The 17968-nt window shown below is 56.5% G+C and overlaps 1 protein-coding gene across 4 annotated transcripts in view; it reads left to right on the top strand.

The window, feature by feature from the left end:
* TNK2 (tyrosine kinase non receptor 2) overlaps positions 1 to 17968 on the top strand; it is a 45934-nt gene that overhangs the window by 18032 nt on the left and 9934 nt on the right. For all 4 annotated transcript variants that reach the window (XM_088024908.1, XM_028100949.2, XM_028100951.2 and 1 more), the window contains 8 exons: positions 9207 to 9387; positions 10461 to 10531; positions 12496 to 12717; positions 13726 to 13878; positions 14378 to 14655; positions 16117 to 16243; positions 16657 to 16803; positions 16888 to 16982. In XM_088024908.1, coding sequence (XP_087881034.1) covers positions 9225 to 9387; positions 10461 to 10531; positions 12496 to 12717; positions 13726 to 13878; positions 14378 to 14655; positions 16117 to 16243; positions 16657 to 16803; positions 16888 to 16982 — 1256 coding nt within the window. In that variant the 5' untranslated portion in view covers positions 9207 to 9224. The remainder of the gene's footprint in view (positions 1 to 9206; positions 9388 to 10460; positions 10532 to 12495; positions 12718 to 13725; positions 13879 to 14377; positions 14656 to 16116; positions 16244 to 16656; positions 16804 to 16887; positions 16983 to 17968) is intronic.

Here is a 17968-nt window from a genome sequence, read left to right as displayed (position 1 = left end):
CAGAGCATCCACTGAGAGGAGAAGGAAGGGCGAGTTCAGAAGTCTTTGGGAGATCTCAGCAGTTAAGGAGAAGGGTGAAGAGGCTCCAGAGCTGGACTTGGGGCCTGGGGGCCCAGCACCACTAAGCCAGTATGCCTCAGCTTTGCCTCTCCTCAGAACTGCAGCTTGCCAAGCTCTCCTGGGACGGGCTGGGCCCCCGCGTCCTGGAGATGGAGAGGGTGTGGACAGCCATGGCGTGTGTCTGAACCACCCCCTCTCTCTGTTGGCCCCAGGCCAGCCTCCTCCCCAGACCAGTGTGATGTCAGACCTGGGCTGACCTGAAGGTGTGGGGTTGCCTGGTGCAGTTCCCTCTGGGATGAAGTCCTACGGGGAGCCAGCCTGGCTTTGGTCCAGAAGCTTGGGGCCTACGTACAGAGGGGTGAGTTGAGGCTGATTGGGCTTGGTGGGGCTGAAGCAAGATAATCCTCTGGGAGAGGAACTATAAGTCCCCCTCCTCTTCCCCAATATATTGTTTTCTCTCTAGGACTTAGAGAAGAGGGAGGGTAGGGGTGGGAGAGGGCTGGCTTGGAGGTGAGGTTGGCATATATTCCCAGGAATACGGTAGATTGTTTTGGAAAAATCTCTTGGCCGGAAATTACATGTCATGTCTGCTCCTCAGTGTGGATTTGTCACTTCACTGATGCTGCTGGAGAGGCTGGGGGAAGGGAGTGGACAGCAGAAGCAAGCTGGTTCCTGGCCACTCCCAGCTCCCTTTAGAGATAAGCGGGCAGGTTACAGACCAGAGGGGTATACATGTAGGGTGGATTCCCCAAATCCTAGAGGCAGTTTGGATCATGCGGATATCTTATAGCAGAATGGCATTAGGAAGCAGGGGAGTTATGGGTGGAGGAGGTAAGGAGAAAGCAGGAAGGAGGAATGATTTCGATCAGACCCTTCATCCAGCAACGGGCCTGTCATTTTCGGCCTTTCTTTCTCTAACTTTGGGTCAGTACAGCCTCCTGACTTTGGGTTATTACAACCTCCCACAAAACTAGTTTCTGTTAGAGCTGTGGTAAGATGCCCAGGAACTTCTGCCTGGAATAGATCCCCTGCCTGTCAGGGTCATCCCCCACCCCAGTATGCTTCAAGGTAGAGAAGGAGCTTGTGAGGAGGTGAGCCTTGTAGGAACTCATCCTAGTATCCTCCTGGGGGCTCTTTCCTCAGTCTTGAGGTTGAGTTTGTTGGGGGTGGGCGGAAGGGGGGGGCAGGTATCTCAGCATCTCCCTCTTCCTCTGCCCCAACCCCGGAAGGGGAGGGTTCCCTGAGCTCAGCCCTAAATACCTGGTACTAAGGAGTCAGTGGATGCTTCAGATGCCGGCAGAATGAGAGGGTGTGCGTGGGGCACCTTGGGGCCCTCAGGGCTGGCGGGAGAGGAGGAGCCTCTGCAGTGGGACTTCCTCTGCTAGCACTGACCTCACCCCAGTGCTGGGTGGCAGAGCCCTGCGTGGGCACGTGTTGGAGCACCTTCTCCCGCGGGGAGTGTGGGCACTCGAGGCACTCTTCTGAGACCAGAGGTCAGCCCTAGCCCTGTGCCCTGCCCTGAGCTCCCAGGCACACAGCCTGTGCAGTCTTGGCGGGGGGCAGGGAGGGCAGGCAGGGAGATGTCAAGGCCAGGCTGGGAGGAGGCGTAGGGCTGGGGTGGGCTGTGGTCTCGCTCCCTGTGCTGGAGGCGTGGCTTCCACGGCTGGGCAGGTTCGCGGGCGCTGAGGGAGTGGAGTGCGGAGTGGAGCGGCAGGGAGCCGGGCAGGTGGGCTCATGCTTGGAGCCTGGTGGTGTGGAAGCCGGGCAGGTGGAGGGACCAGGCATCAGGCCCCAAGGAGGAGAGGGGTCTCAGGTCAAGTCAGGATGGGGCTCCTCTTACGTGAGCTTCTTGGATGGACGTCCTTATGGAATAGGGGACTCCTTTATGAATCCCCAGGACCTAATTGGTGGCGGTGGAGCTCTGGGTCCTGGAGGTGGCCCAGGGGCTGAGGGGAGCTGTGGCCCTGCGGTCATTGGAGGTGGGGCCGCGCCGCGGCACCTGGCTCTCTCCGGGCATCAGCCGGTGGTTGGTGGTGGTGCTGCGGAGAGGCGGCGGCGAAGCGGCGGCTCCTTGGAATGGAGGCTGGGGACCGGGTTGGGGGAGAGGCCGGCCGCGGGCCCGGCTCAGGAGACCGCAGGAGACCGCGACCATCTGGGCTGGGCTGGGGCTCTGGCCGGCCAGCCAGTGGCGGATGAGAGGCTGTGGGCGGGTGTGTGTGTGGGGGGGCATGGACCGGCCTCCCCCGCTGAGGCGCCCCTCCTTCTGGAGGATGCTGGAGGCCCGGCCCCTCAGGACGCAGGGCAGTGACGCTGCCGTTGCCGGTGCCGCCGGAGGGGCGGGGGCTGCGGGAGGGCTCTGCTCCCCTCCCTGGCCTCAACGCCGGGAGTTTGGTGCCATGGGGGAGAGATCTGCATATCAGCGCCTGGCTGGGGGTGAGGAGGGACAGCAGGTAATGGGAGAAGCCTGGGGGATAGCCAGGTACCCGGGTCCTAGACCCCATCATCTGCCAATGAGCTGAGGGCACAGCCCTGCTCCGCAGCAGCCTCTCAGGAGTAAGGGGTGTCTGTGTTTCTGGGCCCCACGACAGATCCTGGGGGGCTGAGAGGCTGGGTGAAGAGGTATTTGTGTGTGTATGCGATGGGTGAGGGGCAAGTCAGTGGTGGTGAATTACTGATGCTGCCACCTGCCTCAGTGTCTCTGGGTTCTCTGGGACCCAATTAAATGGCCTTTTGGGCTTTTCTTCAACTCATGGGAGCCCCCAGGAGCAGTGCCTGCCAGGTTTTGGGTGCAGTCTTTTACGGGCACTGAGTCGTTGTTCCTTGGACATTCCTGCTTACTTTCCGAATATGCATATCAAGCTAAATGTCCTTGCTAGCTTTAGAAAAGATGATCACTGTATTCATGGGGCCGCTTCCCTTCTTGGAGATCAAGCATTTTCTCTCTTGGTCGGCAGAGGGCGGTAGCTGACAGGACAAAGGGGGACAGAAAAGGTGGAGGGTGTTTTCCAGGGCTAGGAGAAGGGGTCCAAGAACTGGCCTGAGCTCTGACCTCTGACCATGCTTTGCTTTTCTGCACAGCCTTTTCCAGCTGGATTGCTGAGCAAGCTGCTGAGGCTTGTTCTTACCCGACATCTAAGGGAAGAGTTAGGCGTGGGGTTCTGATAGATTTGGGGCACATCTTTTGGGGGCAACTAGAATTTTTAATTTGGCCGTTCTGATCCAGCAGCCCCTATCTTACAGTAGAGGGAGTAATTTTGCTTAAATTGTTCCCTAAAATCAGGTCCCCGGGGCTCCTTCAGAGTGGTGCCTGGTGGGAAGTAGGCAGTAGGCTTCTCTGAGCCATGGGCATTGTCTGCCAGGGTTTGAGGAAAAGTCATTTCCAGTGTGACCTCATCCTGACTTCATCTTGTCCATTAGCTCTGACCCCAGCCTCAGACTGGTGATTCACTGGACCAAGGGGACGCTTTACCTGGCTGGCTCCACATGCTTTGGGTGGTGTGTGACACAGTGCTGGGTAAGAGGGACTGAGTGCTGGGAGTGTCCACCAATACCCACACCCCCTACCTACCTTCTTGCCCCCCCCGCCCCCGCCATGGGGTCAGAGCAGGAAATGGCTGACCTTTCAGATAACCTTCCTGTGAGGAAGATCGAGTACTAAGAGAGGTCCTGGAAAGAGAGCCTAAGATGCTAACTCCCCAAAACTGTCACCCAGCTGCCTGCCCCATCAGCCAGCGGGGGTTCCCAGAGCCAGTAGCCAGCTGGATAGGGACAAGAGAGCAGTGTACAAGAAGCGGGCTCCCTGGGCATGGCTGCTGGGGGGGGTGTTGGTGAGGGAGACTGCGAGGACTTCCTGCAGCTGTCAGGTGTGTCTGGGGGCTGTAGTGAGGGGGGTGTAAGGGCAGCTGGCACTCTTGAGGGGGGGCAGGGGGGATCATTTGTCAGCTGCAGGAACATGGGGGGCCTATGGGGGCTTGGTGGAGTGTCTCCAGTTCCTTTTAGCTGAGGCTATTGTCTGTGCGTGGGGGTGCTATACAAGAAACATCCTATAGTCTGGAATCCTTGCTCTGGGGTGGGGGCATCGCAGCAGGGTCTAGGGGCATATTTGTTTATTTTGAGGGGGTTTTGGATCTTAGCCAGCTGGTCTGGGGGAGGAGGCACCCTGGATGTTGTGGGCAGTGCAAGGCAACCCCAGGGGAGGGGGTGGAGATTCCTCACCCCCACAGCCCCCCCTTGCTCTTGGCTGGACTGCCCCACTCTGGCAGGCTGCCGGCCTCCTATTTCCGTCGGGCACCAGGGTAACAGGGCCACATTAGGGCCTGAGCCAGGAGACGCCCAGCCAAGGCTTGGACTTGGCGATGGGGGAGGGTCTCTGAAGGGTCTGCCTACAGGCCCCAGGAATGACTGTCCCGGGCCCAAGCCCCCAACTCAGGCGGTGTTCTAGCCCCCACAGCCCCAGACAAGCCCATGTGGAAGCCTGTAGCCCCTCTTTGTGCATTGCTGCTTGATTCACATTGCCCCCACCCTAAAATCCCAGGAGTTGTCTGCAACTATGGGGGCTGGGGTGGAAGCCAGAGACAGGGGGCCTTGTGTGTGGGGAGGCAGGGGGGCCAGCGCGGGTGGCTGGGAGGAAGAGTCCCCCCATTCCCGCCACCCTCTTGGCAGTGATTCAGAAAGGTCCTTTTTCAGCCAGTGTCAGAGCTGCTCAGCTGGGGAGGGAGGGAGGAGGGAGGGAGGGCGGTCAGGCGGGGGAGCCCGGGAGTAGGGCTGAGCTGTGACCACTGCACTGAAGAGAAGTCAGAGAAACAGGACAGAGGACATGGGCTGCAGCCGGGAAAAGAGCTAACCTGCTCCTGCCAAACTAGCCAGCTGTGGAAACAGCTGTGCAGCCGAGAAAGGGAGCCCACCCTGTTCTAATGCCCCATTTCCCACCCCTGGTGTGGGATTTGGGGGACTCCTGGGCCAGACCTGTGGTCAGCTTCCATCCTGGGCAGAACCTTGAATTCAGGAGCTAAAGCCCTTGCTCCCCCTACTTCTTGGGCCAGAGCCCCAGTGACCTAGTCAGGGGGTCCAGCTCCGTGGAGATGCCGGCGGCTCGTCGCTTCCCTGGCCTAGAGCTCTCCTTCCCTCTCCTGGCCAGACTACGGCGACGCCTGTACACAGTGAGTGGGGGCTGGGGGTGTGGGTAGGACTGACCAGGGGCTGGGTCAGCACCGCCCCCCCCTCCCCCGAGCCAGCAGTTCACTGAGGGGCAGAGTACAGGACTGGCAATGGCTGAGGGCTTGATAGGGGTTCTGGGCTCGGGGCCTCTCCCCTCGGCTGCTGCATTCTGGTTGGTGAGTGTGTTAGGAGAATGTACGCAGGAAGTGTGCGCGCCAGGAGAGCGCCACGCCAGGCATCAGACACAGGTGTGGGACTGCGGGTGTGTCGGGGGCCAGGCATACCCACGACCAGAGAGTGTGAGCGGGGTGGGGGAGAAGCCGGGGTCCCTGTGCTCCACAGACACAGAAACTTGCTGTGGAAGGGGCAGTTAGTGGAGGGGAGGGGGCTTGTCCTGGCTCACCCAGGGCCAGACGGTAGAGACAAGACTGAGACCCTGATTGCTCACTCCTCACTGGGGTCCCGGTGTTCTTCCAGTTGCCCGCACACCCCTCCGCAGAGCAAGCCTGTTCCTGGGGCTGGAGAGCGGGGAGGGGAGTGTCCAGCTGAGCAGGGAGATCTGTTCGCTGTTGTTTCGGGGAAAAGAAACAGGCCAGACTGTGCTTTCTGAGCAGCTTCAGGGGAAGGGCTGTGTCTCCCGCAGTCCTGACCACCCGGGGCATGGCTTTGAGCTGCTCTGAGGAGCCGCTGCCTCCAGAGCAGGGTGGGAGTGGGGAGCCTGGAGCCCTGAGACTTGGAGACTGGGCAAGAAGAGGAGGGGGTCTGTGGACTGCTTTGCCCCGCCGGCAGGCACATCTTAGGGCATGCAGGGGGTGCGGTCTCTTTGCCCCAGGGACAGGGCCGTGATGATGGAAGTCCTGGCCGGCCCTGCATGGCCAGGCTGCCGAGAGCTCCGGCCTGGGTTGGTGATTTTCACAGTGCGCCCTTGGGGCCGCCTTCTGGAAAACAGCAGTGTTCTGCCCTCTTATGTCCACACTCCCTTGTGTGGAACAGATAGTTTTGTTGAGGATAAGTGAGTTAATACAGCTAGATGCTTAGAACCATGCCTAGCGTATAGTCAGTATCAAGTGTTAGAGTTATTTTTATTGTTATTCTTCTTAAATAAAATTAATAGAAATGTGTCCTTTTTACCGGTAAGTGTGTGTGTATAGTCAGTCAACATGATGTCATCTATAGTATGAAGGAGAAATGAAAGTGAGGATAACATTTCAGGTAGTCTGATATGTCGGGACGTTCTGACATGTAGTCAGTGCGGAGCCCTCCAGTAGAACCACCATGGAGGCAGTGCCTTCAAATGCTGACTGACAGGGGAGTTTGGAAATCATAAAGGTGGGTTGCCTTCCGTGACATTTTTCAGATTAGCAAACAACTTTTGGTAAGTTCTGAACAAAACAAAGGTCAGTTTTCCCTCAGTGTATGTATTAGTTCCATTCTAGGAGGATTCAGTATGTATCTAGACTGCAAAATACTTTTTTGTTCATATGTAAGATGGAATTCAGTTCTAGGGTCAGGTGATTGTAAACCAGATTTTCACCTGCATGAACTAAGTTGTGTGGGATTTAGGACAGTGGGTGAGATTGCTCTGTACGTTACAGGATAACTTGTGTTCTTGTCTCCCCAACCACTCACTAAATGCTACTCGCAGCCCCCCAACATGATGACAACCAAGAATGTCCCCTAGGGGGCCGTACAGCCCTCATGAGAACTGTCTGGGTAAAGGGTCACAGCCTGAAATTTGGAAACCTCCCCCTGTAGCCCAGCTGCCTTGGTGGAGGAGCCAGGGTTTGAACTGAGGGCCTCTCCCGTGTGTCACTCTTTGTACTGTCCTGAGCTGCCAGAGAAGGTCTGAAGTCCTGGCACTGGCCGCTGGGAGCTGTGGGGTCAGGAGGTGCATGCTAGGCTTGAGCCGCGAGAGTCTTGCACACTTCTCTGAGTGTGCCCTGTGATCAGAGCTGGGGGCCGAGGCCTCCTCTGACTTGTTGGGGGGGCATTGAGGGGTCGCTGGCCTCTTCCCTCTTGTGGGTCTTCTTTGGTGGGGGACTGAATGCAGGTCAGCCCTCAGCTCTGAGGTGTCTGACTTGGACAAGGATGGGTTCAGGTCCAGCGGGTCAGGCTGCTTCGTTTCAGGGGTGCCCCTCTGTCCTCTTTCTCTGGGCCACAGAGAGTGTAGGTCAGAGGTGACTCACTGGTGGCCCATTGGCTGATGATAGCCTGCACTTGTGTTTTGCTTGGCCAACACAGAACGTGTGTGTGTGTGTGTGTGTGTGTGTGTGTGTGTGTGTGTGTGTATTTCAAACTTGAATTGGTTGACATAATTAAAAAAGTCAGGAGAAAGATGTAATGTTAAGTGAAAACAAGGAACAAAATGGTGTGCTTGATGGGTGAATGTTTGTGTGGGGGAAAAACAGTCTGGAAGGATATGTAGAAGTCCTTTATGGCAGCTGGCTCTGTGGATGGGGGGGCTAGAGGGCTCTGCAATAGGGCAGGGAATGAGACTTCAGGGCTCCTGTGTGCCTTTTGAATATTTTACCATGTGCATATATTACCTTTTGGAAAAGAATTTTACTGGTGAGATTTCACATCTAGATTCAGATTTCTAGTATTTCTTGAAAAAATTGAAAGCTTTAACAACACTGGGCAGCAGTCTGTGGTGACAGCTGTCGATGGAGCTAAGCAAGGCTGTCTCTTAGAGCCAGCATCTAAAAGCCCACCCCAGGGGCGCCTGGCTGGCTCAGTCGCTAAGTGTCTGTCTTGGGCTCAGGTCATGATCTCAGGGTCCTGGGATTGAGCCCCACATTGGGCTCCTTGCTCAGCGGGAAGCCTGCTTCTCCCTCTCCCTCTCCCTCTCCCTCTGCCTGCCGCTCCGCCTGCTTGTGCGTGCTCTCTCAGTCAAATAAATAAATAAAATCGTAAAAAAAAAATAAAAGCCCACCCCAGCCTCTGCGCCCCTTTTGTCTTTCACTGGTGTGGTCCTGATGGCACTCGAGCGGTCTCCTGTGGGATGGTCTTTGGATCTGAGGGGAGAGGCTCTGGTGATGTCAGGCATTGGGTGGAACTTAGAGCTCATCTGGTCCACAGTGCTTTCTCTGGGGTCCCTCAGGTCTGGGGAACCTATGGATGGGTCTCAAGGGACCCTGCACCACCCCCCCAATAAAAAATATATATCTATTTTAAGTAGGTGCCACACCCAGAATGGAGCCCAGTGTGGGGCTTGAATGCACAACCCTAAGATCAAGACCTGAGCTGAGATCAAGAATTGGACACTTAACCAACTGAGCCACCCCGGCGCTCCTAAAAATGTTTTATTTTTAAGTAATATTTAGACCCAGTGTGGAGCGCCAACTCACAACCCTGATCAATAGTCACATGTTCTACGGACTGAGCCAGCCTGCTATTCCTCCCCAATTTTTTAATGAAACCTTTATGAGTAAGAATGTGTCTCTTTTCCTGGAGACACAATCTGTGGTTTTCATGGTTCTCAAAGGGTTTGTGACTGAGAACAGAGACGTTGATCTCCGGTCACTACAAAGTTTGGGCTTAAGACCCCAACACCAGGGGCGCCTGGGTGGCTCAGATGGTTAAGCGTCTGCCTTCGGCTCGGGTCATGATCCCAGGGTCCTGGGATCAAGTCCCGCATCGGGCTCCCTGCTCAGTGGGGAGCCTGCTTCTCTCTCTCTCTCTCTCTCTCTCTCTCTCTGTCTCTCTGTCTCTCATGAATAAATAAATAAAATCTTTAAAAAAAAAAAAAAGACCCCAACACCAGAGCTCGGGCTGTATTGCAACTGCCCCAGTTCTATCCTTGTTGCTGGTGGGAAGAGGGGCACAAGGGGTACAGGGCATTCTGTACAGTTTTGGGGAGCAAGAAGGTGATTCGAGCCCTTCGTTGAAGCAGCATAGTAGGATGTGGGTGAGCCCAGGGCACTCAGGGCGGGCTTGCCTGCTACCTCCCTGTACCCCTTGGTCCCTGAGCCGTTCTTCCCTCCCCACAGAGGCTGGGGGGCAGCAGCATGCAGCCGGAGGAGGGCACGGGCTGGCTGTTGGAGCTACTGTCCGAGGTGCAGCTGCAACAGTACTTCCTGCGGCTCCGTGATGACCTCAACGTGACCCGCCTGTCCCACTTTGAGTATGTCAAGAATGAGGACCTGGAGAAGATTGGCATGGGCCGGCCCGGTAGGTGGGGCCATTGGCCTTGCTGGTTGCTTCCCCACTGACCATTTACCTCCTCTGTCGTCAGAAATGCCAACTGCATAGAAGAGCCCTCCCCCTTATTCCATGGGGTGGTGTAGCTGGGAACGCTCGCGGCCTGCCCAGGAGCCCCCAAGGTGGGGTAGGGGGCATCAGTAGATGCCACACACCATGAGCGCAGGAGGACAGTTGGCAGTTGGAAAGGTGACCTGGAGTTGGAGGAGAATGAAGTCTTCTAGCTCTGGATACTCAGGATTAAACACACACCCCTTTTGGCTTGTTCAGCCATTTGGAGGATGCATTTCCTCCATCTCCTCCTCCTCTGTAATTGTGGCATTGAGTCGGCCCGGTTCACCATTCTGAACGCCAGGGTCAGTGTCCAGAGAGCCTCGTATGAACACGAGAAGATAAAAACCCTCAGAGGGTTTGCTAATTTTCTCTTAATCTGTCTCTGTCTCACAAAGATCTGCTGTAAATTGAGCTCCTTTTGTCTCTTTCCTCTGCACCAAGATCTGCTGTATCAGCTGAACTCAGTTTTTTTCTATGTATTTATCCTAAAAGTACTGATTGTAACATCGAGAAGCCATGGTATTCCTTGTAGAGCATTAGAAATTTACTACTACATTCAACTTAAAATAGCTAAATAATAACATGCTAAATTAGACATTGACATATGCTAGTTTTGGCTTGGATAGTTGGTATCTGATGCCAGGAACATAAACAAATTTTATGGGAGAAAAAAACTCAAAATTGGGCAAATTCTACCCATTACCTTGATTTTTTTTTTTTTTTCTTGAGAGTTGGGAAAAGACTACTGCTGTTCAATTTTGGTGGTTAAACACTTCCATCTAGTTCCAAGAACCACTGCCTAGACATGGAGTGCCGTCTGGTTAACTGTGGCCCCTGGTGGGTTGGAATGGTCTGTTTCCTTGGTGTCATTGTGCTGGGCAGTACCTCGTGGTGGACCCACCCCAGGGTGACCAAGGAAGCATGCAGGCGGGCAGCTTCTCTGGGGGATGTAAGCTACCTTAACATCCGAACCCCGTCCTTCCCCACAGGCCAGCGGCGGTTGTGGGAGGCGGTGAAGAGGAGAAAGGCCATGTGCAAACGCAAGTCTTGGATGAGCAAGGTGCGTGGACGAGGTGCAAGATGGCGTGGGCAGCCTCGCAGGCCTTCCTGTGATGTCAGTCCTGGGAAACTCCCCCATTCCCAGGCAGGTGTAATCTGTGCCTCGTCCAGACCTCCCTCCTCCAGGGTCTTCCTGGGCAGGGTGCTTGTAGAACTGCCCGGCTAAGTGTCTCATCCCCACCAGAGATGGCACGTGAGTAGCCTGTGCGCCGCGGTGGCTTCCCATCCCCTCCTGCTGTGCATTTGTCGCTGGGCGTGGAACAGGCGCTCCTTGACAAGTGCACCGTAACCTGAGCCCTTGCTCTGACTGTTGGGGCCAGTGTCCAGGGCAGAACGGTGGGGACTCTCTGGACCTGGGACATCTTTGCCTTGCTCCCCTCCTCCCCCACCCTCCCTAGTCTGCAGGGGGTTTCTCTGGTCATCTGGCCCTGCTCACAGCTTCCTTTCCCACAGCCTGCCCCCCTTCTCCCTTTGCCCTAATTTGGGTCTGTGAGTGGTGAGTCCCTGTTCTGACTCAGTGGAACTTTGCCCATTGTCTGGAAGACAATGCGAGAGGAAGTGAACCAGCCAGGGCCTTCCCTCCCTGCTTCTGGCCTCAGGGCTGGGTGGGGGGTGAGGGGGGGTGGGCAGGGCAGAACAGCTGGACCAGGATTGGGCAGCAGATATTTCCTGGCTGTGGTCTGGCCAAGGGGCTGTCTCTTGGGAGCCTGTGGCCTTTTCTGGGGACACTGTCCTGGTTCCTTGCCCAGGTTTTAGGGAAGGATGGGTTTGTTGGGCGGATGAAGGCAGGAGGGAAGAGCTATGCAGCATGCTGGGATTTGAGGGTCGTGGACCCACCACACAGGAGGTCTTCAGGTCGGTCGGTGAACCTCTCCAGACCTGAGGTCTGTCTTCAGCAAGAGTGCTGGTGGCACTTGTCCAGCTCACCTCACCGGGTGGTGGAGAAGGTCCCTTGAGATAAAGGCTGTGAAGGGCCTTGTTAGCTGAGTACTGCTTGCAAACGTAAGGGAGTTTAGTTACTGGGAGGAAGGACAGAGCAGTGGCTAGAAGAGGTCCTCAGAGTGGAGACACCCCCTACCCCGTACAGATAAGACCCTCCCAACCTTTGGGGGACAGGGGCTCAAATGGACAGAGTCTGCGGCCTGAGGCCAAGGCTTTGGATGCCCCAATGGTGGTGGCCAAGTCAGATCGACGGGGCTGACTCTGCTACTCAGGGCCTCCTTCGTCCTGGCCCCTGACCTTTGGCCCCTTCCCTCCACACAGCCCAGGCTGCAGAGTCCCCTCCAGTCTTCCTTTCTCATCTCTCAGCTCTAGGCGCCCCTCCGGAAGCCCAGCTGTCTTCCCAGGCCCTTCCCCAGCAAGGCCTTGCTTCGTCTGCACTAACCACCCCCCCGCCGCCCCCCCCCCCCCCGCCCCGCCACACACACACATTCACGGTCCAACCTCAGGCTCAAATTATCCTCTCCGCCTGGCAGGATGAAGGGCAGTCAGCTCCCCAGGGAGGGTGGAGACAAACAGCGCCAAATGGGCAACCCAGAGAAGGGGCCAGGGCTAAAAATGGAAAGGGAGGTGTTTGTGGAGGGCCCCTCGGGCTTCTGCCCATCTGCTCGGGTTAGGGGCCGGAGTCTGTGTTGGGTAGGGGGACAGGGAGGGACAGGTGGTGAAGATGGGTCTGGAGTGGTTTGGGCTCTCCCTGACCCCACAGCTGGGTATGGGGCCACAGCAGTCACAAGCCACATGCCTGTCAGTCCATTTCTGGCACATACCTGAGGCCACACTGAGACTGTGGGTTCCCATTTGAGGGTGTGGTCTGGAGGAGGGGAGGGCCTCCAGCCAGGCTGCCCCCTGGCACTTTGGCAAAGCCAGGACCTCTGTGGAGGCCTAGCCGAGGAGCCTATGGGGCAGGACTGAGTGACCGGCTCCGGGGTCTGAGGCTTCCATCTGGCCCTGGCTGCTTTCAAACAGGTGTTCAGTGGAAAGCGATTGGAGGCTGAGTTCCCCCCTCATCACTCTCAGAGCACCTTCCGGAAGACCTCACCCACCCCAGGGGGCCCAGCCGGGGAGGGGCCCCTGCAGAGCCTCACCTGCCTCATTGGGGAGAAGGACCTGCATCTGTTCGAGAAGCTAGGAGATGGCTCCTTTGGCGTGGTGCGCAGGGGCGAGTGGGATGCCCCCTCGGGGAAGACGGTGAGCTTCTGGGTCCTGTGGGGTGTGGTGGAGGGACAGGCCTCTAAGAGACTCTGGCAGAGTCCCTCTCACTCTGACTCTGGGGCAGATCTTTCCCCTCTACTGGGATGTGAATGGGGCTGGGCACAGGTCGAAAAGGGGCTTGCTCTGGATTCCACGCTCAGCTTTAACTTGACATGTCTGTTTCTTTTTTTTTCAATTGTAAAAAATTTACTTATCATAAAACTGGAAATTTTTTAAAAATAAGAAAAAACCAATTGTTTGTAATCCCCCCCCCCACTCAGAGGAAGCAGAGTTAGCATTTCAGCTTAGTGAATTTTTACGTATGCGTGGACCTATGTAACCACTGCCCCGATCATGATAGAGAATGGTCCCAGCACCCCAGAAGGCTCCCTCTTGCCCCTTCCACTGAGTATCTCTTCCTCCAAGGGAAGCACTCTTCTGATTTCTCTCACCATAGGTTCATTTTTTGCCTATATATATGTATGTAATATATATATATATATATTTTTAAGACTTTATTCATTTGAGAGAGAGCACAAATGGGGGTGGGAGGGGAGAGGCAGAGGGAGAGGGAAAAGCAGATGTGGGGCTCGATCCCAGGACCTGGAGATCATGACCTGAGCTGAGGGCAGATGCTTAACCATCTGAGCCAGCTATCCAGGTGCCCCTTTTGGCATTATATTTACAACATTTTCCTTCCACACCAAAAACATTTTTAGTATTGCATTTTATGACAACATTTTAATATTCTGCCGTCACACTGATCATCTCTTATTGTAGGTTTGCTATTTAACCTGGGCGTTGTCCCAGGAAGGGGAGGCCCAGGGGAGGTCAGTCAGCTGCTCTGCTCCAGCTGGGCCACAGGCCCCTGTGACGTGCTCACCCACCCAGATGAGCAGACCCAAGGCAGGGCTGTTTGGACTGAGTTGGAGGGAGGAGCAGGTGGGCTCCGAGTGTTGGGGCCTGGAGCCTATCCTGACTCCTTTCCATCCTCACTCTGGCCAGGTGAGTGTGGCTGTGAAGTGCCTGAAGCCTGACGTGCTAAGCCAGCCCGAGGCCATGGACGACTTCATCCGGGAAGTTAACGCCATGCACTCGCTCGACCATCGCAACCTCATTCGCCTCTATGGTGTGGTGCTCACGCCGCCCATGAAGATGGTGAGTGCTGCGGGTGGCAGACGGGTGCTCAGGCAGGGTTTCTGGGCCCCCAGATCTGCCCATCCCCCTGCCTGCGCTGTGCTTCGTCCCTCCATTCTGATGAAGGACGCTTTGGTCCCTCACTGATGTGGCAGAGTGGCTCCTAGGGGCCTAGCCTGGTACTGTGTCCGCTGGAGCTCAGGTCCATCTTTGGATTTTGTTTGTGCTCATTGGCAGAGAGTTGTACTCATAGGAGGGGCTGGCCTTAGAGTTTCATTTTTTAGAATTTCTAATCTGAGCCTCTGTGGGTTGCTTCTTTCTAGGCCTCAGTTCCCATATTACCTGGAGGGAGAGGCTTGGGGGAGCTGGAGAAGTCCTAGAGGTCCCAGAGTACAGGCCAGGAAGGAGCATGGAGCATGGCTCAGGCCTTCAGGAGAGGGACTGGGAGCCCAGCATGGGGCACTGAGGGAGGGGCAGGGCTCAGCCACATTTACTCCTCCTGCCTCCCCTGTGGCCTCAGGTGACAGAGCTGGCGCCGCTTGGATCGCTGTTGGATCGGCTGCGAAAGCACCAGGGCCACTTCCTCCTGGGTACTCTGAGCCGCTATGCTGTGCAGGTGGCTGAGGGCATGGGCTACCTGGAGTCCAAGCGCTTTATTCACCGTGATCTGGCTGCCCGAAATCTGCTGTTGGCCACCCGTGACCTGGTCAAGATTGGGGACTTCGGGTTGATGCGTGCGCTACCCCAGAATGACGACCACTATGTCATGCAAGAGCATCGCAAGGTGCCCTTTGCCTGGTGAGGGACAGGTGCTGCTGGCTCATAGGGCCTGGACCCCATCCTGCCCCATCCCAGTCCCTGCATGCCCCAGGCTTCAGAGTCTCCAGGGCTTCTACAACCACATAGCCTTTGTCTTTTCTGGGCCTGGGGTGTCCTTGTGTGCAGTTCATCCACTCATCCATCTAGGAATTCTCTGGGCCTGTGTGCCGGATACTGCAATGCACAGAGATGTGTGCTATGGGGGCTTGGAAAGGCTTCCTAGAGGACTCCATAGGAAGCTCCTGAAATATCAGCAGTTAGCCAGGCAGACTGGCTGGCAAGTATGTTCCATGTAGACTTAGCCACTGGCAGGGCCAGACCATGCTGGGCCTGGCAGGCTGACCAGGGACATTCACCTGAATGCTAAGGGGGTACCTGGCCCCACCCTGGCCCCTGTGTGAGTTTCTCCTGTGCTGAGACCATTGTGGTCCATTGGTTCTGGATGTACCGGAAGGAGTGTGGTCCCTTGCTTTGGGGTGTGAGGAATAAATAGGTCTAGTTCTCCTTGCCAGAAAATCCTAACCCAGGATGCACCCCCCCCCCCCCAGTTAATAACTGATTTTATATGTCAGGTGACCACATATTCTGGATTATGCCTGTTGTTCTGGAGTAATTAATAGCACCCCCTTCATACCCAAGCATCCTGGTTTGGGTGGTAAATGATAACGTCCCCTTACAACAGCACTGTGTGATGAGCAGATTATTGTTACTTGCATTTCACAGATGAGGAACATGAGGCTTGGGGATCTTGAGTGACTGCCCCTGGGTCCCACCCCCTTTGAGTGGCAGGGCCAGCTCTCCAGTCCCAGGAGAGAGTCTCTGGTTCTCTGTTAGGGCGGCTTCTCCGTCACTCTGCACCTTAGCCCACCCGGGAATACCCCTCTGCTGGCTTCACTGCAGTGACATTTCTCTGTCTCACCCAAAAGGGAGTCCCAGAAGGAGTGTGGGATATTTGGGTGAAGCCAGTATAACTGTTTCCAGCCATTTCGGTTCTTCCCCAGACCCTATCCAAATTTCCCACCCACGCCTTCCTGCTGAAATGACCCAAATCCCAGGATCCTGCCCCAAATCCGGAAATTGTCATCCTCCCACCACGATTAGAAAACAGCCCGAGATTTTCTCCCCTGTCCTCTCCCTCACCCAACCAACTCCTGGAGCCTCTGACCTCTCCCCACACTGCTTCCCTGACCTACCAGACTTCACCCTCGTCCCACCCAGCCTCCATGGGAATAAAGACATGAGCATAGATGATTTTCTCCAAGTCTGTGCATCCCACAGTCAGTAAGTCCTGTTCCTGTTCACTTCACACATGTCACCAATACCTACTGTTGAGCCTGGCCCACAGGCTTAGAACATGTTGAATGAGTGTTTTCTGTCCGTTGGGCTGATGTGGGTGGGCATGCTCTGAGAGACCTTCTGTTTGACCCCTGCCTCTGCCAGGTGTGCTCCTGAGAGCCTGAAGACACGCACCTTCTCCCATGCCAGTGACACCTGGATGTTTGGGGTCACACTGTGGGAGATGTTCACCTATGGCCAGGAGCCCTGGATTGGCCTCAATGGCAGTCAGGTGAGGGGCTGGAGGTGCGCTCCCTCCAGGACGGGTGGGGGTTGATTGGATTCTTGGCTCCCATCCTGCCCCTGTCAGAACTGGCTGTTACTTGCTAGGACCCCTGTCCCCCTTGCCCTGCGTCCGCACGTGACCTCTCAGGTAGCTGACCAGAGAGAGGGGCCCCCAGTGGTGAGGAGAGGGACAGACTGGGGCTTGCTCTCATTCTTTTCCTTGCCATGGCCACCTACCCGGAGGCCCCAACCAGGGGGTAAGGGTCAGAGGCCCGGGGATAGGGTCCTGGAGACAGACCTTTTCTTTGGGGTGCAGGCATGGTGGCCCACAGCTCCAGTGGCTCCATGGGGTGGAGGGAAGGTGGGAAGTGAAGAGCTGGGTGCTCTGCTCGTGCTCACACTGCACCACCCCACCGCCAGATTCTGCATAAGATTGACAAGGAGGGAGAGCGTCTGCCGAGGCCGGAGGACTGCCCCCAGGATGTCTACAACGTCATGGTGCAGTGCTGGGCCCACAAGCCAGAGGACAGGCCCACCTTTGTGGCCCTGCGGGACTTCCTGCTGGAGGTGAGGGCCCGTCCGCGCCCTGGGGCTGGGGTATCTAGGCAGGGGTCAGTCCCAGGCTGGGCAGTGACCTGTCTCTGCCCCCAGGCCCAGCCCACGGACATGCGGGCCCTTCAGGACTTTGAGGAACCAGACAAGCTGCACATCCAGATGAACGATGTCATCACCGTCATCGAGGGAAGGTAGGGAGCGCGGGGCCACGCCTGCACTGCCTTGAAGGGTGCAGGGTGGGGATGGAGGGGCCTGCTGGCTGAGCACTCTTCTGCCTCCAGGGTTCCCATGACGTCGCAGGCCGTGCAGTAAGGGGAGGACGGGCCTGGCTTCACTCTTGAGCGCCTGGGGTTAAGTACCAGATGCCGCTGCTCCAAGGGAATTTCCCTGCCCAGCACCACCTCCTTTACCCTTTTCCCACTCGGCTCCGGCCCTGGCTGTGTGGGTCAGAGCCAAGCTGCCGTATGGTGAGGCGTAGGAAGTGGCTCAGCTTGGCCTCAGGGCCACAACTAGGGACTCTGGAGCTCCTGAACATTCCTCTCATCTTCTCCCCCTTCCCTTCCCGCCTCCTCCCAGGACAGGGACTCTTGATTGCCCACCTGGTACCTATCAGCAAAAGTACCCCAAAGCAACCCACCATCTTCCAGGCAGCCTCTGTCCTCCCACTGAGCCCCACTGCCCCTTCGGGACTCCCCTCCGTTCTCTGCTGGGCTGCCCACCTGGGCTCCTTCGCCCCCAGTCCCCCTCCCAGGGCTCTCTGTTCCTGACCCCTCCCCCTGCCAGACACCTGGGATGCTTGTCTCTGCCTCCAGGCCCTGAGTCATGTCTCCTTCCTGCAGCCCCTGTTGAAGCCCTTCTGCCCAGGAGGCCCTACCCACCACTCACCCCACCCTCTGTTATCTGATTCCCCAGGGTGGCTGAGAAACTGGTTGGGGCAGGGCAGGCTTGAGGTGCCTTTGGGTTAGGGGGTGAGCATGGAGGACCAGGAAGAGGAGAAAGGCAGAGGAAATCCCCTGTGCTCCCAGCTTCTGTGACTCAGAGCCGGGCAGGGATGGGGGCAGGGGTCGCTTCCCACAGAGCCCTTTCTATCCGGGCCTCAGGTTTGGGGGTCTGGGGCTTTTAGTTAAATCCTGTGCCTCATGGGCGTTGGTAAGAGAGGAGAGCTCTAGCTTGAGTC

This window comes from Eumetopias jubatus, unplaced genomic scaffold (assembly GCF_037043125.1).
Source record: "Eumetopias jubatus isolate StellerSeaLion01/CBP00866 unplaced genomic scaffold, mEumJub1_p1.0 scaffold_1, whole genome shotgun sequence".
NCBI lineage: Eukaryota > Metazoa > Chordata > Mammalia > Carnivora > Otariidae > Eumetopias > Eumetopias jubatus.
Note: the sequence above shows the minus strand (reverse complement) of the source record. Positions and strands in the feature narration are given on the sequence as shown.